The sequence below is a fragment of the Macaca thibetana genome, chromosome 12 (assembly GCF_024542745.1).
Source record: "Macaca thibetana thibetana isolate TM-01 chromosome 12, ASM2454274v1, whole genome shotgun sequence".
Classification (NCBI taxonomy): domain Eukaryota; kingdom Metazoa; phylum Chordata; class Mammalia; order Primates; family Cercopithecidae; genus Macaca; species Macaca thibetana.
The window spans coordinates 7,586,151-7,613,548 of record NC_065589.1 but is presented as its reverse complement, the minus strand read 5'-3'; the positions used below and the strand labels follow the sequence as shown (position 1 = coordinate 7,613,548).

Below are 27,398 nucleotides of genomic sequence, written 5' to 3'. Positions count from 1 at the left end.
TCCAGCTCTGCACGCAGGCTGTGCAGACAGAGCCACTCGGTCACCGCTTCTGGTAGGGGGCGAGGGTGTTGTCCCGTCAGTGTTGAGCCTCAGCGTCCCAGACCCCAGCAGAGGAGTGGAGTGTGGGGTGGAAGGAGGCTGCCTCCTGGCCTGAGCTCCGTCACTTCCAGCCAGGCAGTCTGGGTCCCGGGCATCCAGGGAGCCTGTGGTCTCCCCAACGCACAGTTCTCTGGGGCCGGGAATAGGGAATGAGCATGCAGACCTGACCATTGTAACTTCATAGGGAAAGATGGAAACATCTGTGACCACCCAGTTTGGGGAGAACAGCTTCATTCCTTCCTGTGAGTAACTGGCCTGTGTGCGTGCTGGTCTCCACTCCGCCCCTCCCTACCATGCTGGGTAGGAGAGACGGCGAGGCTGGCCTCAGGTGGGTGTTTTCTAAGGGAGGGGCCCCCAACAGAGCAGCTCTGCCCCTCCCCAGAGAGGTGGCCGCCGTGCCTTCCTCTCCTGCTGCCGGCTGCGCTCAAGCACCACAGCCCCAGCGGCTCCAGCACGGGAGGCTCATCTCTCACAGTTCCAGGGCCCAGAAGTCCAAAGTCAAGGCGCCGGCCAACTCTGTTCCTGGGAAGGCCCTCTTCCTGGCTTCATGTGTCCTCACGTGGTAGAGGGAGAGAGAACGGAAGCTCTCTGGTGTCTCAAATAAAGGTGCTGATCTGATCATGGGGACCCCACCTTCATGACCTCTTGTAACTCTAACTACTCCCCACTGCCCCATCTCCCAGTGCCATCACGTTAGGGGACAGAGCTTCAACATAGGACTTTAGGGAAACATAGTTCAGTCCGTAATACATGCCTTCTGTCCAGACAGCGTTCAGGTGCAGAGTGCAGCCTTCTGAGGCCTTGACGTGGAAACGATGCCTCCCTTGAGCCACTGTCCGCCGGTCACTCGGAGCTGGAATTGCAGCTTCTGATGCAGTGGTGACGGTGGCTGAGACTCGGCAGGGTTAAATACTGAACACAAGATTGCCCCTATAGCAGCATGTGGACACACGCCTGGCTCTGCTTACTGCACAGGGGCCCTCCAAGCCGTGCTCACTGCACTTGGAGCCTGGGAGAAGAATGGGGATGGTCAGGGTTCTGTCCCGGCTGCTGCAGAAACGTTGCAAAGGGTGGTGTCAGGGCCTCTGGGTCTCTGCAAGGTAAAGGCGGCACGCTGGGTCAGAAGCTACATTCTCAGCTGTCTCTGGATAGAGCAATTGAGGAATAAGGGACCTCAGACCATCGTATATGTGCCTGGTTATGTAGGGGTGAGATTTGCTTGCTCAGAGCTCTACGTACTGTGGCCTGCTATGACAGTGTCTGCCAGTTTCTCTTGGAGAGCATATGAAATTCACCGCTTTGAAATCGGCTCACTGCTCTTCCTGTCCCTTCTCCTGGGCCCCGGTGAAGGGCCTGCTCAAAGCCAGTTACCTCATTCATATCCAGAGCCCGTAACATGCTTCTGTCCTGTCTGTGTGCCTGTCCAGAAAAAAAAGCAGAGGCCTTAGGGGTGATTCTTGGGGTCTCTTCCACGGAAAGATCTTTCCTGCTTAGTTACAGTGGTTCAGTAAATATGCCCTGGTTTCATCTGCATACATTGCATCTGCATACGTTGCATTGAGAATACCTTATGGCCGCTCTGTGTTGTGTTTAGAATTGTTTATTTGGGGTGCAGGGGGGATTTCAGCAGCGGATGGGTAGGGAGCATCACCCTTGGGGCCTCTGCTGGGCTGTGCCATTGATGGCCGCTTCCCAGGGCCGAGTCACCATGATGACTGCTCCTGCATCAACCACTCTGAACAAGCAGAAGCCAATTTTTCCTTTTCCGAGCCCTGCAGCTAGCAGCGTGGACTGTACAGTCCTACTCTGTCCTCCTCTTTGACTGTAATGAATGGGCTGGCCTGGAACACATTTCACAAACACTCTTGTGCTCCCAAGAAGAGCAGGTGCAAATAGCCAGAAAACACTGCTGGGCTGTGTGTGCTCAGGGTGCCAATGAGACAAGCACAAAGTGGGCACAGAGGCCAAGGAGCAAGTGCTGCTCTGCTCTGTGGGGCCAGGAAGGATGAAATGGGTCTATCCTCATTGGAACAGTCTGGAAGAAAGAGGATTCAACTTCCCATAAAATTACCATTGAACCCATGTTTCGCTTGCTCAGGGGACTTTTTTTTCCTCCTCTACTTTCAGGAAGAAGGCATATTGCCAAGTGGATGCCGCCGCGCAGCATGTTTGCTTGAGGCGGAAGCTTCAGCGTCTGCTGGGATAACTGGAGGAAGAAATATGAAGCCTTAGCAGCTTTACCCGGGAAGCGAGTTTCGAGATGGCGGCTCAGCGGATCCGAGCTGCCAACTCCAGCGGCCTCCCTCGCTGCAAGTCAGAGGGGACCCTGATTGACCTGAGCGAAGGGTTTTCAGAGACGAGCTTTAATGATGTCAAAGGTGAGCTTCTGGGGAACAGGACTGTGGCTAAGGGAGAACGTTGGGATTTCCAAGTTGGAACTCAGGAACTTTTCTGCTTTAAAGATCGCCAGTTTAGCATTCAGATCATTAAAGTTTAGTTCTTTAAACTTCACCGTGTTCGTAGGTTTAGCCCTAGAACCATAGCCGCTTGTCTTATTTTTTGGTTCCCCCTTATTAGTGAAACCCCTTCTTAATACAGGGTATGTTTCTTTTTTCGTGATAAAATTCAGTGACAGTGTGGTAGGGAGCTTGGTGGCGCAGAAACCCAGGGGAACAGAGGGTGTGGCAAATAGATGAAATAGTGAGAACCACTAGAGAAGAAAAAAAGGTGGCTTAGGGGAGGGGTCAGCAAACCTTTTCTCTAAACGGTCTGATAGGAAATATTTGAAGCTTTGCAGGCCATATACCATCTCTGTCACTACTATTCATTGCTGCTTTGTTGCATGAAAGCAGCCACAGAAGTAAGTCATTAAATAGCCACAGTCGTGTTCCAAGACAACTTTTTTTTTTTTGCAGACAACCCCGTGTGGCCCCAGGGCCGTGCTTTACCAATCCCTGTTCTAGAAGGTGGTCCTAAGGTTTGATAACCCTGGGTCTCCGGGTTTCTCCAGTGTCCTCATAAAATTGAGTTCATGAGAAGACCTATCTTTTGGACACCAAGGTTGATACCAGTAGGGCATTTTCTTCCTGGACATCTGCCCCAACCTAGGCCACATTCAGTCTCTCTCAACGTGCTCCCTCGGGGCTTGGCAGCTGCAGTGACGGCACCATCATCATCAATATCATCATCCCTTGGCTTTCTCTTAGCTGTTGAAATTGTCTTGCCTGGAGCACAGCTGAAAAGTAGGAACTTGACTTTGACCTTTGTATCCTCAGCCCCGGCCTAAAGTCAGTGCTAAGTAAATGTTTCTTGAACTAAACCGCTATCCCCCAGATAAAGTTGTAATCCTCTATCCTGATGTACTAGAAATTATACGCACTGTGTTTATGTCTGTCTAATTGAGTAGCTTCTCCTTCCCCTTTATCCCAAACATCTTCTCCCTGCCTCTGATTGATGCTGGCATCCCTGAGCATTGCTGTAAATGTTCTTTAAAATAAAAGGCTAGCCAGTATGAGATGTTATTAATAAGAGAACAACAGTGATTGGGTGTTGCCATAAATAACTGAAGCATTTATTTTTCAGATTCTGTTAATGGACATTGTTTTTTTTTTACTTTATGGCCCAACTCAAAGTCAAAGCTAGGACTAGGGAGCATAGATTGTGTGATTTGGGCAGAGTGTTACAGTGAGGAGGGCAGAGTCTAAAGTGAGGTGAACTTTTTAAAATAATGACAGCGGGCTGGGCACAGTGGCTCACACCTGTAATCCCAGCACTTTAGGAGGCCGAGGCAGGCGGATCACAAGGTCAGGAGCTCGAGACCAGCCTGGCCAACGTGGTGAAACCCTGTCTCTACTAAAAATACCAAAAATTAGCCAGTCCTGGTGGAACATACCTGTAATCCCAGCTACTCAGGAGGCTCAGACAGGAGAATCACTTGAACCCAGGAGGCGGTGGTTGCCGTGAGCTGAGATCACACCACTGCACTCTGAGACTCTGTCTCCAAAATAAATAAATTAATAATAATAATAATAATAATAATGACAGTGCTCTGGAGGAAATATTGGCTGTTATCCCTAAAAGACTCCCAAATTTAGAGGAGGAAGACAAACAAGACAGCCTCGAATGTGAGGAGGAGGATGTTTTGAGAATCTGAGGTTGACAGAACCGTGGGATCTCCGGTCTCGCCCAGAGATCCTGGGGAGTCTACCTCCAAGGCACCACATGTGACCCAGGCAGTGCGCCAGCCAGAAGCTTCACGCACATCCCGGTGATAGACAGACTCCAAGGTGGGAATTTATTTCAGCCAAAATATCTGCCGTGGAACCTTCTGCTCTGATGAATGTTTTGCCTGCAGAAGAACGTAGGCAGAGGGATAGGAAATGTATTATTCAGTACATTGAACTTCCTAAAACCCAGGGAGATTTTTTTGTATCAGAATCGAGGTGGCTGTGAATCTGGGTAACACTCCTCAGAATTCATTAAGATGTAATTCGATAAGGATTCTCTGGCATTTGATGGGATGGAAGCCCTTCCCCAGGGTCCCCGGCTGCTTGGTGGCAGTTGACTGATGGAGGACCTCGTCTAGAAGGGGTTATCACACAACAGTCCACCTTCCTGGGATTCTGGAGAGGAAGAGTGGGGTGGTTTCCCTTGGGTAAGCCTGATCCCTTGAGTGAAATCTGTGACGACTTCTCTTCCAAGGAGAGTGCTGGGAATTTTAAGTGAAACCGTTCTTAATTCTTCAGTTGGATGAAACTGAGTGATAATTCTCGTTGATACATTCTAGGCTATGCACAAAGCATGCTTGATTGCTTTGGTTTCTTAGTTTTGAAACGACTATAAGGGAATTATTCTGGGGGAGCATAATAAGGACATAACCTTTGAGGGATTCTGGCAAGATTTTGATGGCCGGCAAGCTTTATTTAATTTCCATTTAGTTTTTTTCATCTTTATGTGACATTTCCAGTAGATGTGTCAAGGAGACAAAATGGTTGATATTCCTGGAGATCATGACTAGCAAGCAGAAATAGGGGAGAAGAGCTTCTGTATCCTCTGGCCTCAGCCTGACCCTCATAACTTCTTCCCACTTCTCCATCAGAGCCATTTTCTTTCACAGGTTTTTGTTCACTTCCATCTCATATTAAATAATTTGTCAGTTTTATGATTTTTTTAGAGCACAAGAGCATACCCGGGGGGAATTCAGACATTGCTTTGACCAGCACCAGGATCCAATAACACAGACTATGGCTTCTCTGTGTCATTTATGCACGCACGATGATCATTCATTCCACAAATACTCATTGAGCCCCTGCTCTGTGCCAGGCCTTGTACGAGGCCCAGGGATACAACAGCAAACAAAACAGGCTCTCATAGTGCTGATATCCTAATGGGGAGATGGAGGCTCCCCTCCTGAAAAAAAAAAATATATATATATTTTATTTTTCATATATATTTTTTATTTTTTGTATATATATATATATGTGTGTGTGTGTGTGTGTAAGGTATGTAGAGAAGGAAAAATTCTGAGTTCTTGGCTTGGGCCCCTTTAACAAAAGACATTAAGAAGAGAAAAGCATGCAAACTGACTTAATGTATGTTTTATGTATATTGCAGACATTTCTTCATAAGGAAATGAAGACTTAAAGAAGTAGTTAAACCTGAGGGGTTCGATGAGGTGTGGAGAGTCCTGGAAAAAATGTGATGGGATTAAAAAAAAGCATGAGCAAGTGTCATGAGCCAGAGGACAGCAAGGCCTGGGCATTGCAGATTCCCTGTGTCCTTGGAGATAGGATGCTCTGTCCCCCACATCCAGTGAGGGCCCCTCCCACTTGAGAGTCTGTGACCTGCTTCAGGGGTGGGCAGGGAGTTCTTCCTGCACCTGCTGTTTCTCCAATTCCTCCAGCTTAAAATACGCATGGTACTGTATTTTGGGGTAGCATGTTCTGAACCCCATCAGGTACATGATGTAGTGGTTGGTGATAAGAGCTATGGAAGAAGATAACGTTGGGGCCAGGAGATGTCTATTTCACATAACATCCTGTGCCTCTTCAAGTTGGGACAAGCAATATTATGACAAGTGCCTTATCTACGTCTTTGCATTTTATCCTTTCCAAAGCTCATTGAGGAAATATACTTTTTCTCCACCATGAGTAGAGTCTTAGGCTCTGGAGATCACACAGTTTCTAAGGACTCCATTCAAGTCTTGGTTCAGTGATCCCAGAGCCGGGTTCTCTGAGACACCTAGATAGACCACCTGCTGTAATTTCACAGGAGGAGGTAGGTGGGGCTTCAAGGCCCAGGGATGCTCCCAGCCAAGCGCATCTCTGGGACCCAGTTCATGTAAATGAATAGAAACTGTCTACCTGATTTCCTAACACTTTCCCAAGGAAGTGTGATTATTTCCTTTCAAAGGAAAAGGAAACTGGCAGGTGATTTTTTCTGGGGCGGGGCGGGGCAGAGGGGGGAGCAATTTGATAGAATATGATGACTGTGGACTTAATCACATTAGAAAAGGTGTAGGTTAGTTCACCTAAAAATGGATTCTTTGCTTTGGCAACTTAAAAAAAAAAAAAAAAGAAAAAGAAAAAGAAACATTTCCTTTCTTTCTTTCAGTTGTTTATTACAGGAAGCCAGAATGTCAGCAGACTCCCAAAGTGAGGCAGTGTAGGAGGTGGGGGAGGGGAGTCCCGGGGAGAAGTATATATGCTTATTTTCTTCAGAAAGAATGTTCTTCATCTTCTGAATATACCTTCTCATGTATGAGAAGGAGAGAAAACACTTGGTTATTTAATCATATCCATTATTTTTCAAAACACACCACTTGTTTAACTGACTTATTTTTGCTGTTTCAATTGCTGTCTACATTGGTAACATACAGAGTTTAATGGCAGGAACCGTAAATTAACTTGATTCCAACCCTTGATTTTTAAAGGGTTGGAATTTTTCAGACTGCTTCAACACTTCTTCAATGATAGTATGAGCTATGACTAGGCATAATCTCTCATTTTCAAGGTATGTGGACAGTCTATTTTCATGTTGTGATTTTGAATGATAATTTAAAAGAGGTTGGGCTAGGCGCAGTGGCTCATGCCTGTAATCCCAGCATTTTGGGAGGCTGAGGCGGGAGGATCATTTGAGGTCAGGAGTTCGAGACCAGCCTGGTCAACATGGTGAAACCCCATTTCTACTAAAAATACAAAAATTAGCCAGACGTGGTGGCACACACCTGTAATCTTGGCTACTTTGGAGGCTGAGGCAGGAGAATCGCTTGAACCTAAGCGGCTGAGGTTGCAGTAAGCTGAGATCATGCCACTACACTCCAGCCTGGGTGGCGGAGCGAGACACTGTCTCATAAATAAATAAATACATAAAATAAGAATAAAAGAGGTTGGAAGGAACTGACTTCAGAATTCATACTTTATCTGAGGAAACAGTTGGATGAGGAACAGGTTGAGTTTGGAAATTTAAGAAGCAGGTTGAGGGAATCTTTCCATCCAGAAGCAGGGCTTGGAATCGGCTCAGACATGTCATTGTGGGAGTTTTGGGAGACTGTTCATTTCCAGTCCCTGGTCACATGCCGTGGTCACCTAACTCATCATGTCACCGTGTTTTCTAAGTAAATCACATTCAGTTTCTCTTTGTATCTAGTAGCAGTTCTTTTAAGAAGTTAAAGTTGCCCAAAATGAGATGTTTAGGGCATAGGGCATGTTAAATATTCCATTGCACTGATTTGCTTTTCTGTGAGTGATGGAGAGGATCCTCTGTGGTCTTTCTGCCGGGCATAGGCTGTCGATTTCGAAAGTGACCAAGTAGCAATGGTGCTCTCAGTAACCAGTTCATTGGCCAGGTAAATGACGTACCGAATTTCATTTTGGTTTGTTTCTGTTGGTGACTTGCCTGGGTTATTGTCCACCTGTCTGGTTTACCACCCTCCTCCCTCCTTTGGGAAGCACTCTGGATGCACCACCGGCCTTGCCCTCACTGTCTGTTTTCTTTGTGTTTTGCACAGTGCCTTCTCCCAGTGCCTTGCTAGTAGACAACCCCACACCTTTTGGAAATGCGAAGGAAGTGATTGCGATCAAGGACTATTGCCCCACCAACTTCACCACACTGAAGTTCTCCAAGGGCGACCATCTCTACGTCTTGGACACATCTGGCGGTGAGTGGTGGTACGCACACAACACCACCGAAATGGGCTACATCCCCTCCTCCTACGTGCAGCCCTTGAACTACCGGAACTCAACACTGAGTGACAGCGGTATGATTGACAATCTTCCAGACAGCCCAGATGAGGTAGCCAAGGAGCTGGATCTGCTCGGGGGATGGACGGATGACAAAAAAGTACCAGGCAGAACGTACAGTAATAACCCTTTCTGGAACGGGGTCCAGACCAACCCGTTTCTGAATGGGAACGTGCCCGTCACGCCCAGCCTGGATGAGCTGAATCCGAAAAGTACTGTGGATTTGCTCCTTTTTGACACAGGCACATCCTCCTTCACTGAATCCAGCTCAGCCACCACGAATAGCACTGGCAACATCTTCGACGAGCTTCCAGTCACAAACGGGCTCCACGCAGAGCCGCCGGTCAGGCGGGACAACCCCTTCTTCAGGAGCAAGCGCTCCTACAGTCTCTCGGAACTCTCCGTCCTCCAAGCCAAGTCCGACGCTCCCACATCGTCGAGTTTCTTCACCGGCTTGAAATCACCTGCCCCCGAGCAATTTCAGAGCCGGGAGGATTTCCGAACTGCCTGGCTAAACCACCGGAAGCTGGCCCGGTCTTGCCATGACCTGGACTTGCTTGGCCAAAGCCCTGGTTGGGGCCAGACCCAAGCCGTGGAGACAAACATCGTGTGCAAGCTGGATAGCTCCGGGGGTGCTGTGCAGCTTCCCGACACCAGCATCAGTATCCACGTGCCCGAGGGCCACGTCGCCCCTGGGGAGACCCAGCAGATCTCCATGAAAGCCCTGCTGGACCCCCCGCTGGAGCTCAACAGTGACAGGTCCTGCAGCATCAGCCCCGTGCTGGAGGTCAAGCTGAGCAACCTGGAAGTGAAAACCTCTATCATCTTGGAGATGAAAGTGTCAGCAGAGATAAAAAATGACCTTTTTAGCAAAAGCACAGTGGGCCTCCAGTGCCTGAGGAGCGACTCAAAGGAAGGGCCGTATGTCTCCGTCCCGCTTAACTGCAGCTGTGGGGACACGGTCCAGGCACAGCTGCACAACCTGGAGCCCTGTATGTACGTGGCTATCGTTGCCCACGGCCCAAGCATCCTCTACCCTTCCACCGTGTGGGATTTCATCCATAAAAAAGTCACGGTGGGTCTCTACGGCCCCAAACACATCCACCCATCCTTCAAGACGGTAGTGACCATTTTTGGGCATGACTGTGCCCCAAAGACACTCCTGGTCAGCGAGGTCACACGCCAGGCACCCAACCCTGCCCCGGTGGCCCTGCAGCTATGGGGCAAGCACCAGTTCGTTTTATCCAGGCCCCAGGATCTCAAGGTCTGTATGTTTTCCAATATGACGAATTACGAGGTCAAAGCCAGCGAGCAGGCCAAAGTGGTGCGAGGATTCCAGCTGAAGCTGGGCAAGGTGAGCCGCCTGATCTTCCCCATCACCTCCCAGAACCCCAACGAGCTCTCTGACTTCACGCTGCGGGTTCAGGTGAAGGACGACCAGGAGGCCATCCTCACCCAGTTTTGCGTCCAGACTCCTCAGCCACCCCCTAAAAGTGCCATCAAGCCTTCCGGGCAAAGGAGGTTTCTCAAGAAGAACGAAGTCGGGAAAATCATCCTGTCCCCGTTTGCCACCACTACAAAGTACCCGACTTTCCAGGACCGCCCGGTGTCCAGCCTCAAGTTTGGTAAGTTGCTCAAGACGGTGGTGCGGCAGAACAAGAACCACTACCTGCTGGAGTACAAGAAGGGCGACGGGATCGCCCTGCTCAGCGAGGAGCGGGTCAGGCTCCGGGGCCAGCTGTGGACCAAGGAGTGGTACATCGGCTACTACCAGGGCAGGGTGGGCCTCGTGCACGCCAAGAACGTGCTGGTGGTCGGCAGGGCCCGGCCCAGCCTGTGCTCGGGCCCCGAGCTGAGCACCTCGGTGCTGCTGGAGCAGATCCTGCGGCCCTGCAAGTTCCTCACCTACATCTATGCTTCCGTGAGGACCCTGCTCATGGAGAACATCAGCAGCTGGCGCTCCTTCGCCGACGCCCTGGGCTACGTGAACCTGCCGCTCACCTTTTTCTGCCGGGCAGAGCTGGATAGTGAGCCCGAACGGGTGGCGTCCGTCCTGGAAAAGCTGAAGGAGGACTGTAACAACACGGAGAGCAAAGACCGGAAGTCCTTCCAGAAGGAGCTTGTGATGGTGAGTGCTCAGCAGGTGCCTGGGAGGTTAGGGGTGCGGCTCAGCAAAGCCTTTCCGCCTTCCCAGTGCACATGGGCATGGGCTACAATGTCGTAAGTCACCAGGACAGTGTCTGAAGCTGATGTCCCGCTGCCTGGGATAGGTGCGGCTCAGCAAAGCCCTTCCGCCTTCCCAGTGCACATGGGCATGGGCTGCGGTGTCGTAAGTCACCACAACAGTGTCTGTGGCTGATGTCCCGCTGCTTGAGATAGGTGTGGCTGGCTCAGCATAGCCTTTCGCCTTCCCAAGATGCCTGGGCGTGGGGCCGTGGTGTAAGTCACCAGGGCAGTGTCTGTGGCTGATGTCCCGCTGCCTGAGATAGGTGCGGCTCAGCATAGCCTTCCGCCTTCCCAATATGCCTGGGCGTGGGCCGTGGTGTAAGTCACCACGACAGTGTCTGTGGCTGATGTCCCACTGCCTGAGATAGGTGCGGCTCAGCATAGCCTTTCGCCTTCCCAAGATGCCTGGGCGTGGGGCCGTGGTGTAAGTCACCACAACAGTGTCTGAAGCTGATGTCCCGCTGCCTGAGATAAGTGCAGCTCAGCATAGCCTTTCGCCTTCCCAATATGCTTGGGCGTGGGCTATGGTGTCGTAAGTCACCCCGACAGTGTCTGAGGCTGATGTCCCGCTGCCTGAGATAGGTGCGGCTCAGCATAGCCTTTCACCTTCCCAATATGCCTGGGCGTGGGCCGTGGTGTTGTAGGTCACCAGGACGGTGTCTGTGGCTGATGTCCCGCTGCCTGGGATATACATGTGGGGCTTGAAGTGTGCATCTGGAGATACGGGTGTACCGGGGATCCTGGGAGGCCCCAGACTACCCGAGAACCCTGCAAAGAAGAGCATTCCAGTCACTTTTCCCACCGAGTCTGTGAGCTCCTCGAGGGTCCCCAAGTGGACCCGCTGGGGGTGGGGGCAGAAGGAGGCCTGTGCTCTCGCCACTTCAGTTTAGATCTCTTGGGAGCAGATCTGTGGTTCGTTAGATTCCCAACAGGGTCTGTGACTCCAGAGTCTCAAGAACCACTGCCCCAAAGCCTGAGTTCATTGTAATGTGAGTTTTTCTTGCCTTTGCTTCCTTGAAGCTGCAACATCTCTGTGTTGTTTCCACTTCCCCCTCTGTGTTGGTTTGAGTTGTGGGGCGAGGACAGCATTTGTTTTGCCGGCACAACTGTGAGCTGGAATCCAAAGAAATAAAAGGGGGAAGTAAGCATCAGACTGTGGGTTACGCCCCAGCCCACAAGCCAACTGGGGAGCATTTGCTCAATGCTTTGTCAGCACCGCTCCCCGCAGGCAGCCCCGCCGTCAGCAGAGCCGGGTCCTGGCGGTTACCTTGGCTAGGCTTAGCGACACCTGTGTTCTGGCATCAGGGGTGTTTGTGGTGGAGAGTCCCTGTGGACTTCCCCCTGTGATAGAACAGAGTCCACCCCCATCCTCTGGAGAGGGGCGCATCGCTGGTGTTCATTCCTGTGGGAAAACCCTGTGACCTTGCCATGTGCCGCCTTTCCTCGTTCCTCTGAACCCGCAGCCTTTCTTGCGTCCTAGCTTCTGAGAGGTGTGGTTCTTGGTGCCCTGGCCTTTCTGCCACCTCCCCGGCTCCCCTGGATTGAGCCCTGTGTGTCTGGGAGAGCCCAGAGTGTCCTGTAGACACAGGTGTGCAGGCAAGGGGCGCACATGGCACATACCTGGCTCAGCTGCCCGTGTTGAGCCAGGAGACAGAAGGGACGCAGCCCAGCAGGAGTGGGGCAGGAGTGGGGCGAGAGACCCTCTCTGGGTGTCGTGCAGTTGTGTGCAGTACCAGAAGCATGGAGCCACGAGATTGGCTAGGGGAGGGAGATAGAACTGGAAGCGGCTGTCAGAGGGGCCACCTTGGCAACCAGGAAGGCACTGCACTTGGGTGGGGAGGAGGCGAACAAACGCAGCAGGGGAGCCTCTGGGGCCCACATGGGGTCACCTGCAGGGAGGGGATGGCCTGTGTCCCTCCCATCAGCCATCACCCATCACCCGTGTGTGATTCAGAGCACACCTCCCGGCTCTCCAGTAAAATAACTTTCCAGAACCTGGTGCCTGGCCGTGGCCTGGTCTCCTCACGGGTGCACCCAGCACAGTGGCACACAAAGCGCTTCCATCCTGTGAGAGGCTTTGTGCGGGCGGCCCCGAGACCACAGCCATGGCCCTGCATTCCGTCATGGAACCTGACAGCGTTGGTGAGCCCAGGACACTCACCTCGACGTTGCACCAGAGGTGGAAAAATGACACAACCAGGACTACTACACCAGCGGCGGAAAATAACTTCCAAGGAGGTGGCTTTTACACTCATTTCCTGCTTTGTTGTCTTTTTCCAAAAGACGTAAATGATCAAACTCTTTCAATCAAATTGCTTGGCGTCTCTGGGAGGGGATTTATCGGTGGGCCTCCCCGTCCGCTCCAGGGACGGGTGTGTCCTCCATGCCCGAGTCCTTCCTCTACCCAGAGAGGAGGAAGTGAAACTTGCCCTTGGCCAGGTCGGCTCCCTGAGGCAAGGTTAGATTTTGTGGTGATAAAGTAAAACTGGTTTTGCAGTGTCTCCACCCGCCCCCCCCTCCCCCCCGACACCTGTGTCAGTCATCATCTTGACCAAACTTCTAGAAACCACAGATGGATTTCTCCCAGGGCATTTATTAGGAGACCCTGAAAACTGGCTGTTCTATTCCGCTTGTCATCACAGGGCTGTCACGATTTCTGCGGCCTCTGCCACTGCTTTACCTGCCCCTCCCAGAGAGTCACAGCCCGGCCACCCCCTGCCTCTTATTTTTATCATGGCTTTCTGTGTCCTTGTTCTGATGCCTTGGGTTGGAAACCGTGTTTAAATGATGGGGAAAGTGTGAGAGTTTGAGACGGTCAGTATGCAGGGAGATGGGAAGGAAAAAGGAATCAAATGAGACCTGGGTTGTTCCTCTCTCCACTGCCATTAGAATGGGGTCAGCCCCTGCGCCTGCCCCACAAAGTCCTGTAAGATCTTGCCCTACCCATCCCACCCCTGGAGGCCACCATGCTCCGTGCATCCCTGCCCTGAACACACCCAGCTCGCCCGGCTTCTAGCCCCTGCAGATGCTATGCTGTTCCTCTTCCTGAAGCTCCCTTTCCCAGACCTCCTCATCTCCCTCAGCTGCCGGCTCAAATACCATCTCTCCAGGATGTCCTTCCCTGCAGCCCCGTGCACCCCATCATCCTCTGTCTCTGTGGTGTTTCTTGAGTCAGAAGCAATTTGTTTTGGCCAGGCATGGAGGTTCACACCTGTAATACCAGCACTTTGGGAGGCTGAGGCAGGAGAATCGCTTGAGCCCAGGAATTCAAGACCAGCCTGAGGAACATAGTGAGGCTTCATCTCTCCATTTTTTTTTTTTTTTAATCAACTGGATGTAGTGGTGCACACCTATAGTCCCAGCTACTCAGGAGGCTGAGGTGGGAGGATCGCTTGAGCCCAGGAGTTCAAGGCTGCTGTGATCGCAGCACTCTACTCCAGCCTGGACAACAGAGTGAAACCCTGTCTTGAAAATAAAGGAAGAAAAGAAAAGAAACAAGTTTATGTTCTTGTGCACTTGTTTCTCATTATTACTCTAACTGAACATAGGTCGCATGAGAGGAAGGGCCCCGGCACATAAGAATCACTGAGGCACTCGATGGATAAGTGATGAATGAATGGATGAGTGATGAATGAATGATGCATGAATGAATGAGTGATGAATGAATGAATGAGTGATGAATGAATGAAGGCAGGCCTTGGGCTGGGCTAAGAATTCAAGCTGGAGGCATTCTCATGTGGCCGTACCATGCTTCTGTTCTGTGGTTCCATTTCCTCTTTCCATTATTTTTGCGCCTGTTTTTGATAGAGCCCGTGCGTGAGGCATCCCAGTGCCTCTGCCTGCCCCTTCCCAGCAGCATGGCTGTGGCTGCACTCAGAGTACCCCTCTGTCCTGGCCACCTCTCTCCCACTAGAGCCTCTGTCTGTGATGGTGTCAGCTGAAGAATGACAAGGTTTGTGCATTTGGAAAGGAGAGCCTCATTCCTCATAAAGGGTTGCAGCCTGCGGGTGGCTATTCTGACAGGTTGGGAAGGAGAGCCTCCTGCCAGAAGCCAAAAACAGACACTTCAAGGGAGGAGCAAAGGCAACAAGAATTTATGGATATTGGTGGCCAAATATACATATTCAATAAGCTGTAGGGGGAGTCATAAATATTTATGAAAGGAGAAGCGTGCACATTCACATTTAAGCCTTATGCTCTTTCGTGGTCCCATGTTCAAAAAAATGGTGGCAATGGCATGATTCGAGGGTAGGGTTTTCTTTCAGCCCCCTGAGACATCAGAGGGGAAGCAGGGGACATGAAACCCTCACAGTGCATCCTCTGTAGACTGGCCAGAAACACTGTGTGGTTGGTGGATTCCTGTCAGGCAAAGAGGAGGAGCAGCGTCTGGCAGTGGTGGAGGCCTTTGAAAGGGAACCCAGCTTTTTGAGAATCAGAAAACTTTGCATTCAGCAGCGCCCTTTTGGTGCAAGAGACCATTCCCAATTCTCGGGATACTGTCAGCACTCGGCACTTGGTCTCTGTTATGGTGGGGAAGGAAGGGGAGTTGGCTGGAGATGGCCATGGGCAGTGGCCATCAGCCATGGGGGCAGAAGCAGCCTACGGTGGTCTCAGGCCCAAGGAGAACTTCCTAAGGGGCCAGAGTGAGCTGTCACAACTGGTCCTGGATCCACCATAAGAACGAAGCCATAGGGTGTGGTGACCTGGAGCCATCGGTGATGGCTGTAGCGGGGACTTTTTGCTCAAGTTGTGGGAGGTAGGGAAATAGGCATGTCGGGCTCTGTGGAGAAGTTTCTAAGAGAAAGAAAGAGGAGTTGCTGTGGGATGCAAAGCAAGGGAGGGTGGTGGTTTTAGGAGTGGAGTAGGGGCTGGAATAAACCCAAAGAGACTTGAAGACTAACAGAAATAAGGAAGCTAGCAAGTGCGTGGGGCGCATTGGGGTGGGAAAGAATGGTGTGGAGGGACTCTCTGTGAATTGGGAGAAGACGCACTTTAACCTCCAGAAGAGGAAGAGTTGATGGACAGTGTGCATTGGATGGGGTCCTGGGGGGTTCCTCCCAGGCAGCCCCAGAGCCAGGGTCTGTGGCTGTTAACGTGGGAAAGGGAAGGAGGCTGGGGCCCATTGTCCAGGTGCTGTGTACAGAAGGCTTCCCTTCCAGTTTTGGGACATGTTGGGAAGGAAGCAGGGTGGAATAAACATGCAGCAAAAAAGCCTGAATTGTATTTCTTTGTACTTTATAAGAATATTCCCCCCCGCCGCCCCTTTTTTGAGACAAAGTCTTGCTCTGTTCCCTAGGTGTGAGTGCAGTGGTGTGATCACAGCTCACTGCAGCCTCGAACTCCTGGGCTCCCCCGTCCTCCCACCTCAGCCTCCCAAGTAGCTGGGACCACAGGCACGTGCCACCACACCCAGCTAATTTTTTTTTTTTTTTTTTGTCTGTAGTAGAGACAAGGTTTCACTGTGTTGCCCAGGCTGATGTAGAACTCATTGAACTCAAGCAATCCTCCCCCCTCAGCCTCCCAAAATGCTGGTATTATAGGGGTCAGCCACCCTGCCTGGCCAAGAATGTCTCTTGAAACAAGTTGCCGAACTCTAGCCCTCAGGTCTCCTATTCCTGTCAATGGCATTTTGTTGGAACTCAGCCACGCCCATTCCCATATGCTTTGTCTGTGGCTTTCAGGCTTCCTGTGTCCCACAAAGCCAAAATTACTGTCTGTCCCTTTATAAAGTTCAGTAACCCTGACTGAACTCACAGTGTACTCACTTTAACAAAATTCCAACTGAAATCAGGATAGGGCATCAGTCCGCTGAGTGCTTCCTGGGGTACCTGTGTGCCCATACAAAGAGGAAGCTGCAGGGATCAGGCTCATAGAGCTAGAGCCTCCTGCTGTGAGATTTTTCTATTGCCAACAATTGGTGGGCACCCAAAATTTGCCCTTTGAAAATATGCATCAATTATGCCTTGTCGATGGTACGGGTGGTTTGTAACAAACTAAACCAGGGCTGGACTCAGTAAAAGTTGTGTAAGTGGAGCCAAAGTGAGTGAGGGAAAGATGCCTTCATTCTTGGCGTTGGAAGTGCCGACCTCTCCATTCATCCAGGATCCGTGGAAAATGGGACCCTGGCTGCCCTTGGATGGAGTCCAGGCGCCCTTCTTCCCAGGGGCCAGAGAACACCTGTGTTTCCCAGGACATTGGGGACCTGTGCTCAGTTCCCCTGGGGAGAGAGCAGTTCTGATCACTCGCGCCAGGAATGACTCGAGTCAGAAGCAGGTGACTTTGACGTGTTCTGTTACCTAGAAAATGAGGCTGCTTTGGAGCCAGGCAGCTGTGCACACAGCCAGATGGGCTTGATGTGTGCTGAGTAGCCACGAAAGACCTGAGTGGGGACATTGAGTGACTTCGTATCAAACCCTGTGGTGGTCCAGCGCACCTTCCCGGGACCGCAGACGAGGCTCCCACCACAGCAAGAAAATTAGGATCTGACAGCCTACCAGCTTAGTACACACCCTCCCGACACGTGAATACACACCTGTATGCTTTTATCTGCTGAAACAAATCTAGCAACATTTCATTTTTTGAAACAATTTATTTTGAATACATCCAAATTCAAATTGAAACAGACCTTCTTCTGAAATATATAAAGAGTTGATGTGAAGCATAATCCAGGCCAGTATTACATTTGGTTCAATTCCCAATGCCCTGTGGGGCTCACGGCATCGGGAACGACGCTGGCCGAGTGCCAAGAAGTTTGCGTTTGCCCCCACGCCTGTCACTTCCAGCTGTGGGACCCGGGACAACTGCGGGCTTCTTGTGCTTATCTGTAGAACAGACGCCTTGCAGCCTACACAGCAGGGAGGAGCTGGGGATGGGCGCCCAGAGGCAGCTCTGGCTGTGGCATTTCTAGGTGTGAAACCCACTTCGCCTCTCTCAGCTTCTTCTGTAAAGTGGGTTGAACTCAGGCTCTGCTTTGTGGGGTGGCTCTGGGGAGTGGAGGAGCCCAGTGTCTGGCTTGCAGCAAGCCCTGAGTTTCTAGTAGCTTCTACAAAAACAGAAACGGCCACCAGGTCCTCAAACCTCCCCCCCCCCCCCCCGCTTCTGGCCAACCTCGTTGGTAGCCAGATGTCAGCCTCAGCCTCTCATATCTAGGGAGGCATCAGAATGATCTGTCGCTCATGGTTCTTTTTTTTTTTTTTTTTTTTGAGACGGAGTTGTTCTGTGGCCCAGCCTGGAGTGCAGTGGTGCTATCTCAGCTCACTGCAAGCTCTGCCTCCCGGGTTCACACCATTCTCCTGCCTCAGCTTCTCGAGTAGCTGGGACTACAGGTGCCTGCCACCACAGCCGGCTAATTTTTTGTATTTTTAGTAGAGATGGGGTTTCACCGCGTTAGCCAGGATGGTCTCGATCTCCTGACCTCGTGATCCACCCGCCTCGGCCTCCCAAAGTGCTGGGATTACAGGTATGAGCCACCGCACCTGGTGCTCATGGGTCTTTTTTTTTTTTTTGAGACGGAGTCTCACTCTGTCGCCCAGGCTGGAGTACAGTGGCCTGATTTCGGCTCACTGCAAGCTCCGCCTCCCGGGTTTACACCATTCTCCTGCCTCAGCCTCCTGAGTAGCTGGGACTACAGGTGCCTGCCACCTCGCCCGGCTAGTTTTTTTGTATTTTTTAGTAGAGATGGGGTTTCACTGTGTTTGCCAGGATGGTCTCGATCTCCTGACCTCGTGATCCGCCCGCCTCAGCCTCCCAAAGTGCTGGGATTACAGGCGTGAGCCACTGTGCCCGGTGCTCATGGTTCTTTTTAAATTGCACAGATTGAGATGCTGGGGGCCACCTAGAAGGACCGTGAGTCACCTGCTCTGGCTGATGCATGCCACACGTCACCAAAAAGGTCACCTTTTTGTATTGTTAGACTACCCCCAAGTAAACTTACAATGTACCTCAGAATACTCAGTCTAAAACAACTGGGCTCGCTTTGAAGCAAGCAGCCCAGCCGACTGCATGAGCGCTAGCAAGACGACCCAGCTGCCCGCACAAAATAGTTGGCCAAACAGCGCTGGCAACCAGCGGTGTGGTTGGCGGGGGTGGGGGGTTGTTTGTTTTTTAGCACACTTTGGAGTCCTAAAATGACAACCTCAGGTGCTGAAGCAGAGCGTAGGGAGAAAGAACGCCAGGCCTGGTGACTTTCCTCTCTTCTTAGCAACTCGCCTGTCCAAGAGCCCACGGGAGCCTCAGAAACCGTCTCTGGGCTGCCTCGGGCCGCTTTGCCCTGGAAGCCAAGCCTTTCCCGTTGTTGGATGAGAGAAAGCTTGAAGGGTGGCGGTGAGCTGTGCCTTCTATGGCAGAGGAGACTCAGACGAGAATCAGACCCAGCGTGTGGCTCTCCTGCCTTCCTGGTGACATCATCCTGACTGGCTCAGAGCCGCACGCTAACCATGTGTGGCCTCATTTATAATTAGGATGGCGCCAGAGCCGCTCGCATGACACCCAGTGGCAGTCATGTGACTTGGCACGGTGTGCAGGACTAGCAGGCCTGCTGGCTTGTGCTAGCCAATTTGATTTGTTTCTTTAAACCAGAAATGTGAGTTTGACCCCAGCCTGGGGTCCGCCACGTATATTAGGCTATTGAGCCATATGTTCAGTGCCTGTCCCATCCAGCCCCCGTTTTTAGGTGGGAATTGAGTCCCAAGGCAGCATGTGGTGGTTCCAGCCTCAGCTGGGACTTCACTGTCCCAGCAGGGCTGTCTGTCCTATTAACTCCCCTCTGACTTCCTCTGTGGTTAGTAATCCCTGTCCTAAAGGCACAGTACAAAGTTCTTGCAGCTTTGGCATGGGAGCAGTCCCACCAGTTGTGGAAACTGTTTCCTCATGTTGCACAGTCCTGGGGGAGGTCCGTGGATCTCCTGATCACTGTGGTTCTTGGTGGTACACCCTCTGTCTCTGCCCCAGGCCTCTTCTGTTCTCTGCCTTCTCCTCCCTGGGTGGTCTGTGTCTGAATCCACCAGCCTTCGTCTCTTCTGCCCGCAGTGCTCTCTAACTGGCCAAGGTCAGCACTGCACGCTCAGCAGGTCCAGCTCGCCCTCCGTCCCTTTCAGCCTCAGGCTATGGTGTCTGTTTGGTGAAATGCATTCGTTCCTCTCTGGCATCCCCAGAGAGTGGGAATGGTGACAACTATAATCCATATTCACCCTGTCTGTTAGCTTCCCGGGGCTACCAAGACAAATGACCACAAACCAAGGGGCTTCAAACAACAGATACTTGTCCTCTGACTGTTCAGGAGGCCACAGGTCTCAGTCAGGGCTCCCAGGGTGGCCCCGTCTGGAAGCGGTGGGGGAGAAGGTGTTGCAGGCCTGCCTCTCCTAGGCCCTGCTGGCTCAACCCTCCTTCTGTTCCTTGGCTTGTGGCTGCGTCTGTCCAGCTTCTGCCTCCATCTTCACATGGCCTTCTTCCCTCTGCCTCTGTGTCTGCTTTCTCTTCTTATGAAGACGCCAGTCGTTGGTGACTTCCCCTAATCCAGAAGAACCTCATCTTAATTCTCTCTGCAAAGACCCCATTTTCAAGTAAGGTCACGTTCTGAGGTTCTGGGTGGATGTGGGCTTTGGAGGGAGACACTGGTGAACCCAGCACGCTCTGCACATCATCTTTTCTCTCCCGTGAGCCCTGGCAGTGATCGATTTCAGGGGACATTTGGTAGGCCAGGGAACATGGAGAATAGAGAGCCCATGGCCATTCCTGCGCCATCTGCTGGAATTCTGCGGGGAGCAAGCCTGCCCTGCTCCCTACACTGTCTCACGCTGTGCCTCTTCCTCTGCAGGCCCTACTGAAGATGGACTGCCAGGGCCTGGTGGTCAGACTCATCCAGGACTTCGTGCTCCTGACCACGGCCGTAGAGGTGGCCCAGCGCTGGCGGGAGCTGGCCGAGAAGCTGGCCAAGGTCTCCAAGCAGCAGATGGACGCCTACGAGTCTCCTCACCGGGACAGGAACGGGGTTGTGGACAGCGAGGTGAGCCGCGGCTGAGCTTCGAGCTCACTGAGCCCCTCTGTCCCTTGGCTCTTTGGACCCATGCAGTGCAGCTGTAAAAAGGTCTGCCTCGTGGCATTTCCATGAGGGTGAGATGGGTGGAAATGTGCACGCATGTGCCCAGCACTGGGTGCGCCTCACTGAGCGGGAACCGTCCTCTGGATTGGTTGCCATGAGCCCTGGCTTTAGGATGTCCTTCCCACACGACATGGGAAAGACAAACAGAACTGCCTGTCCCTTGCTCATTTCGATCTTAAATTACCATCAGTAGGATTGAATAATGCAGTAACGCATACACAGAGGCCTTTGTGAGCTGTTCTGGGCTGGAGTGATACCTGGTACGTTACATAACTTGGGCCAAAGCCGGTGTGGCCGGGCTGTTGCTCAGAGGTCCTTTGTATGCTTGCTTGTTTGCGGAGGGCACCCTAGTAAGCTTCCTGGAAGGCGGTTCAGGCTTGCAAGATCCAGGAAGCAGGAAGTCCCAAGCGCAAGGCTGTGTTTTATGAATGGGATGAATTTCCAAATGAATGGCACAGAGAGAAAGTGCCATAAGGATTGTAAGGAAAGAGAAATCCTTTCTGATGATTCATTTGTTGTGCACCTACTCTTGCACAAAGCCCTGCTTTTTTCCCTCTGGAGTGTGTGGACCCCGGCCCCGAGATGGTTCCCCTGTTTTTTTCTGTGGACTCGTTCACTCGCGAAAGAGTGTCTCAAATAGTGACTACAGAAGCTGCACCAAGGAATAGGAACAAATCTCGTTCTGTCTCCTAATCTTTCTTCTTTTGTCCCTCCTTTTGTTTTTTACGACTCCACCTCCCAGGCCATGTGGAAGCCTGCGTATGACTTCTTACTCACCTGGAGCCATCAGATCGGGGACAGCTACCGGGATGTCATCCAGGAGCTGCACCTGGGCCTGGACAAGATGAAAAACCCCATCACCAAGCGCTGGAAGCACCTCACGGGGACTCTGATCTTGGTGAACTCCCTGGACATTCTGAGAGCAGCCGCCTTCAGCCCCGTGGACCAGGACGACTTCGTGATTTGAGTGGGTCCCCTCCCCTCCTGCTGCTCTGGAGTGCAAGCCCTCTTCTGCCCTGAGTGCCGCTGTCACCACGGAGCTGAAGAGGGAGGAAGGGACAGCTGCTCAGACAGATTTAGGGCCCGCCAGCTAGGCCTACACCCATCCTGTGCCACCCTCCTCCATCGAGGGAGAGGCCTGAAGGGACTGCCTGTTGCAGCTCGTTGCCAATCACATAGCTTTCTATTTGTTAAGTGTAAATTGAAATTTAAAATCACTTTTCTAAAGAATGGGGGGAAGGGATCTATGAGAAAGGTGGTGTCTAATTTTTTTATGGACCATAAAGGTTTAAAAGAAAACTTAATCGGGGCACAGGCTGTTGAGGTTTTTATGTTGTTATAGACCTTTTTAAATTATGTTAGAGATGTATATAGGTATTTAAAGGTCACTGGGGGCATTTCTGATTCCCGGCCACACTTTGCATTTCAGCACTCAGCCCAGAAAGACACTCGTTCGGTTGCTGGACCTCTTTCACTCCCTACACATAAGAACGTGAATCACGTGGGAAAAAGTGGCTTTTCAATAAACGGGTACAGCTTATTCTTTCTGAGAAGGCCCGAGGTCCTGCTCCCTCCTTGGATTGGATTGTCTTCTGAGCTTTGCCTCACGCGTAGTGAATGACCATCCACAGAACATGTAAATCTTTGGTGAGCTTTGGTGGGCAGAGTGAAGTCCCGCGTTAGCATTTAGGTGCCCTGAGCTGTTTCCACCAATAGATTAGAAAGCAGCCATGCCAGTTGCGTTTAGTCACTGACAAGAACAATGCCATTTGAGAGTGAGGTGGTCCCACTGCTACGAGGCCATTGTACTGTTTTTTCCTTGGGGTCAAAGCAGTGCTTCCCATAGAGTTTGCTGCCTCTTCTGTGGACAGGAAGAAAACTTCACGAGCGAATCAGAGCCTTGGTGGCCACCGACTCTCGTGCTTCTTGCAAATGCTGTGGTTGGCCTCACAAGCAACGCCTTATGCTGATGTGCACAGGTGCCAGCTACCATTTGCCGAACTCCGCATTTCATTTCATCTAAGGCTTAACCCCTCTTCCTTCCTGGTGTACCTACGTCTCCTCGAAGGAAGTAATAGTTTGGATGAAACGGTTTTTTGTACAATGTAAAGATCATCTGAGCAAGATGAGCATTTTGTAAAAATGAAAATGTGTCTCCCATAAAATCAGGAACTTGGCACAGTGTCGCATTAATAACTTTAGGGTGCAGACGTGCTGTGTGAATCTCACAATGCCTCATAGATGTCACGTCTTGGAAGGGAGCAGGAGGAAGGACTGATACCTGGCAAATCAGTAGAGTGAGGTGATCCCCAGCAACGCGCCAGGACACAGCTGTGTGCCTGCAGTTGTCAGGGGCCATTTGGGATCCCAAATCTCATTCTCTAAAACTGCTTTCCTGAAACATGTTACTTCCTTAGTGTAATCAATGTATACTCCCTTACTGGCCTGAAACGTTGTATAGCTACTTATTCAGATACTGAAGACCGATGGACTGAAAATAAGAACAAACACTAGCTATTTTATGCTGCAAGAACCAGGACACACAATTCGCCAATCATCCCACCATGTAACCTTCGATTGTGCTTCTCAACTCCACCCCATAATTTCTCCCAGAGATCATCTATCACCTTTTCCCCAAAGAAGAAACAAAACCAGTTGCACCTTAAACCATGGATATTTTTTCCTCAGGGGCTTTAAATAGTTTCCTATGCAACGTGTCTTGTAGCACAAATAAAATTCTACAAAAGTTGCAGTAAATTTTATTTGGATATTTTCACCTGTTAAGTGTGTGTGTGTTTTCTGTACCCAACCAAACTTTAAATAAAACAAAAATAAAACCTAATGTAAGTATTTATACATAGACCAATGGCTGCCTCCCCAAAATCGTCACCCCTAGATGACAGCATGACAGCTGGTGTGGCAGGTGTCTATTTTCTTGCTATTCATTTAATTTGCTCTTGAAACAAGAGTCAGTCATCACTAACCAAATGGGAATTGGTGTTACGTCAGGCACCCAAAGGAAAGCACATCGATGCCTTGCTTTTTTCTGGGTCCTGTGAATTGGCAACCCCAATCCCGCAATAGAAAGTTTAGGATGGAGTCATTTCTGTGTGTCAGGTGTCAGCCTTGAAGTGCTGATTGCAGCAAACAAGGGCACACCCTGCTTTAGGAAGACCGTGTTATGGGGGACTCCTAATGGAGACCAACTCCACCTGGAGGTAGGGGGAGGAATGGGGCTTATGGAACATGACTTTGATGCAAGGCTTGAAGGCTGAGTGGGAGTCAGACCACCAACAGGCCAGACCTGGGGACCAGTGTGTCAGCAACGTCGATAACACAGTACATGGGGCAAGGAGAGGCTGAACCCTCCACATGGCTGGAACTTGGGGAGTGAGCACAAGCCCTCTGTTAGCTGAACGCTTTCCACCCCTTGTACCTGTGTTGATTCCACCCTGCAGCACCTGCCAGCTGGGTCCTCACACCCATTTTGCAGTTGAGGACAGGGCTCAATGTGGTCCCGTAATTTACATAGCCAATAAGAGAGGCAGGGACCTTGACTCAGGGCTGCTGTAACAAAGTGCCGTGCATGGCTTAGGACAACAGAAATGTGTTCTGTCACAGTTTTGGAGGCCAGATGTCTGAAATCAAGCTATCACATGGCCGCTTGTTCTCCGTGTCTGTGACTAAATCTGTCTCTAAGGGCACCAGTCATAGGATTTAGAGCCCACCCTAATCCATCAAGACCTCATCTTAACTTGATCACACCTAGGATGACCCTGTCTTTAAGTAGGGTCACATTCACAGTGGGATTTAGAACTTGGACACGTCTTTTTGAGAGGCACAATTCACCCACCACCCTGCTCCATGCCTGGCCCTTTGGGCGTAGCCTGCTTGGGAAGAACGGTGCACGAATCAGGTTTAATCTATCTTGGTGCCCTCCGCCCAACATAAAGCCAGGGTGGAGGAAGGCAATTCTTTAAAGGGAGAAAGCTCTTCTGATGGACTGCTGTGTTCCCCCAAGACCCATCCTCTTCCTGAGCCAGCGACTGGGCTGTCTTTCCCCATTTCCCTTGCAGTCAGGTGCAGTCCAGCTGGAGGATGGGAACCAAAATGCTATGGGCCACCTGCTGTTGAGTCTGGCTCGCAGGAACCTTCCAGAAATCCTCCATTCTTCCAACTGATCACAAGGAACTCCAAGTTCCTAAAGGTGAGGCAGGGGCAGACAGAAGGACCCCAGTCCCTTAGGGACCCCCCGTAAGCTCTGTTCAGCAGAGTATCTGTCACATGGTATCTAGAGAGAAAAAACTGTGATTGGCCACTGAGAAGGTGAGAGTTACTTGTTAGAGTGGCTGGTGTTGCTTTACCTTATCTCAGGTATATTATGCCCAGATGATCACTGTAATCTACAAGCTGGCGGGGAATGCAGCTTGTTCTTAACTGGGAAACATCCCTACCACGCCTCATTATTTCAGGCAACAAGATCCCCCTTTCACACAATTTTTTCTTGGCCTACACATGTTCACAATTGGTCAGTACCAGTCTGAATATAAATGACTTTTCTCCCTAATACTCCTAGGCCAGCTCAAGCAGTTCAGTTAAACCTCCAGCTTGTTATTGATATTGATTTGGACATTGACATTGTTGAGAATGATAATTAACATTATGGTACTTGTAGGTCTTCTTCAGGACCTCATTCAGGAGAAAAGATTTAGTTAGAAAAGAGTTAGGCTCTGACTTCTTGAGGAAAGGACAATTTTGTCCCTGATTAATTCTTGCCTTGATCTGCACCTGGCCATCTTTATGTCAAGTCACTTGGGGCATGTGTCAAGTTAGTTATTCTGTAATCCTCCAGGACCCAGCCCCTCTGAGTATCCATCACCCCACAGTAGTGCCCAAGCTCAGACTCGGTCCTGGGGCCCTTCCCCAGCCGTGGTCCAGATTCCAGCAGCTCAGGTTTCACAACCATTCCTACTGCCATGACCAGAATTAAGACTTTTTTTTCTTGATGCTCATCCTCTTTTTTTGGTCAAGCTACTCCAACACCCTCCCCCTGGTCCTCCCTTCCAATTCTGTCCTCCCCTATCCATAGACAAAGGACTCCTTTCACAGGAGCCCTTCCTGCATCCTGCTGTGTGGTCAACTCTGGGCTCATCCCCTTTGCTCTGTCCTTGCACACACGGACTTCCTCCAGCACTCCCTTGACCATCTTTTTATAAACCTCCCTGCGTTGGTCTAAGCTGTGCCCAGGCTGTGGCACCTTTCCTTCCCTACCTGGCAGAGTCACACACTGAGTTCCTTGAGGACAGGAATCTTGTCTTGGCTCATCTCTGAATCCCAAGAGCCTAACACAATCAATATTGGTTTCTTGGAGGAATTGTTCCTATCTCTGCAATAGAAATGCATCTCCAAATAAGATGGCTTTGGCTATTGGAGTGAATAAAATGGCTTCATGTTGTGTTTACAACCAATGTAAGAAACAAGTGAAAGTTGTCCACCAATGAATGCATCAAAACCGGCTTGGATTTTAAGAAGTCAAAGATGAACCTTGCAGGGATATAGCTCCATGAAGTGTATACCAAGAACCATTATATTCCTTAATGAATCATTTTCTGGCATGAGGGAAACGTGGTCAGTTTGGTCCATGATTTATACTGCAATAAAATTTGGCTTTATGTAAAATAGATTGAAATGAACAACTTAGCTCTTCTGTGCTATAGATCAACCCCTCTGGCAGTTTGATAAAGGCAATAAACTCCTCAGTATTATGGAAATGCACATAAAAACCCTGGGCTCACAGGTGAAAGCAATTATGTTTACGTACAATTACCAACAATTTTTAGAAACTGTGGTGTAATATATGTACTTCTTTATGCATTAAATAACACAATCTAGTAGTTCATCTTACATCCCCCGGAAACTCAAAATAGTGATGAGCATTTCGCTACCTGCAAAAGCATTGACGGAAATAAAAATATCAGAGATTTCTGTGTTTGGCACATCACAGGAACTCCTAATACTAGAGAGGTTCCTTGCCTAGGTGCATTCTTGAAGGAAGCACCAACGTCCAGTTGCAGGTTAATGAAAATAAAGACATAATGTTTTCCCCTTATTCAAGAAAAAAGAGCTCGTCCTAAGGAAACTGAAGTCACCCAGATTTGCTATACACATTTTTTAAGTGCTTGTATTAGTATTTTCTGCTCCAGGCTAGCAAGAATTGTATTTCTAAAGCTTTGCTTCTCTGATAGAATTTTTTGCTTAATGAGGGAGAAGGAAAATGTGAAGAAATTAATTGGTTGCGCCTGTGACTTTTTAAATATCTAAAGTCATCTTTCTTAATTTTCCATTTCAATTGGCTTTAAAAAAAATCTTTGTGCTTATGTCATATATATATATTACAACTTTCAACGTAATTTTCATTTTGGGAGGGTGCGGCATACGTCTTAGTGAGCTGCAGGCAGCTTGGCGTTGGCAGAGGGCCACTCGCTGCTTGTCAGAGACAGGCCGGCCCATGTCAGTCCTGGGCACGCAGAGGGTCCAAGGGACAGCAAGGGAGAAAAGAGATGGTTCTTGGGCCTCTAGGAGTTTGCATCCAATAAGGAAGATCAACACACAGGAGCAGGCCAGGAGCACTGGTTCATGCCTGTAATCCCAGCACTTTGGGAGGCTGAGGCAGGCAGACCACTTGAGATCAGGAGTTCGAGACCACCCTGGCCAACATGGTGAAACCCCGTCTC

At 50.4% G+C, this 27,398-nt stretch overlaps 1 protein-coding gene and 1 long non-coding RNA gene across 4 annotated transcripts in view; both read left to right on the top strand.

Moving 5' to 3' along the window:
* SH3BP4 (SH3 domain binding protein 4) overlaps nt 1-23,438 on the top strand; it is a 101,518-nt gene extending 78,080 nt beyond the window's left edge. For all 3 annotated transcript variants that reach the window (XM_050752931.1, XM_050752930.1, XM_050752932.1), the window contains 4 exons: nt 2,227-2,477; nt 8,108-10,467; nt 20,380-20,568; nt 21,407-23,438. In XM_050752931.1, the coding sequence (XP_050608888.1) occupies nt 2,360-2,477; nt 8,108-10,467; nt 20,380-20,568; nt 21,407-21,631 (2,892 nt within the window). In that variant the 5' untranslated portion in view covers nt 2,227-2,359 and the 3' untranslated portion in view covers nt 21,632-23,438. The remainder of the gene's footprint in view (nt 1-2,226; nt 2,478-8,107; nt 10,468-20,379; nt 20,569-21,406) is intronic.
* LOC126933212 (uncharacterized) lies at nt 10,791-12,353 on the top strand. Its single transcript, XR_007718460.1, has 2 exons — nt 10,791-10,887; nt 11,210-12,353. It is a non-coding gene; the product is annotated as an uncharacterized LOC126933212 (long non-coding RNA).
* Nucleotides 23,439-27,398: the final 3,960 nt, after the last annotated feature.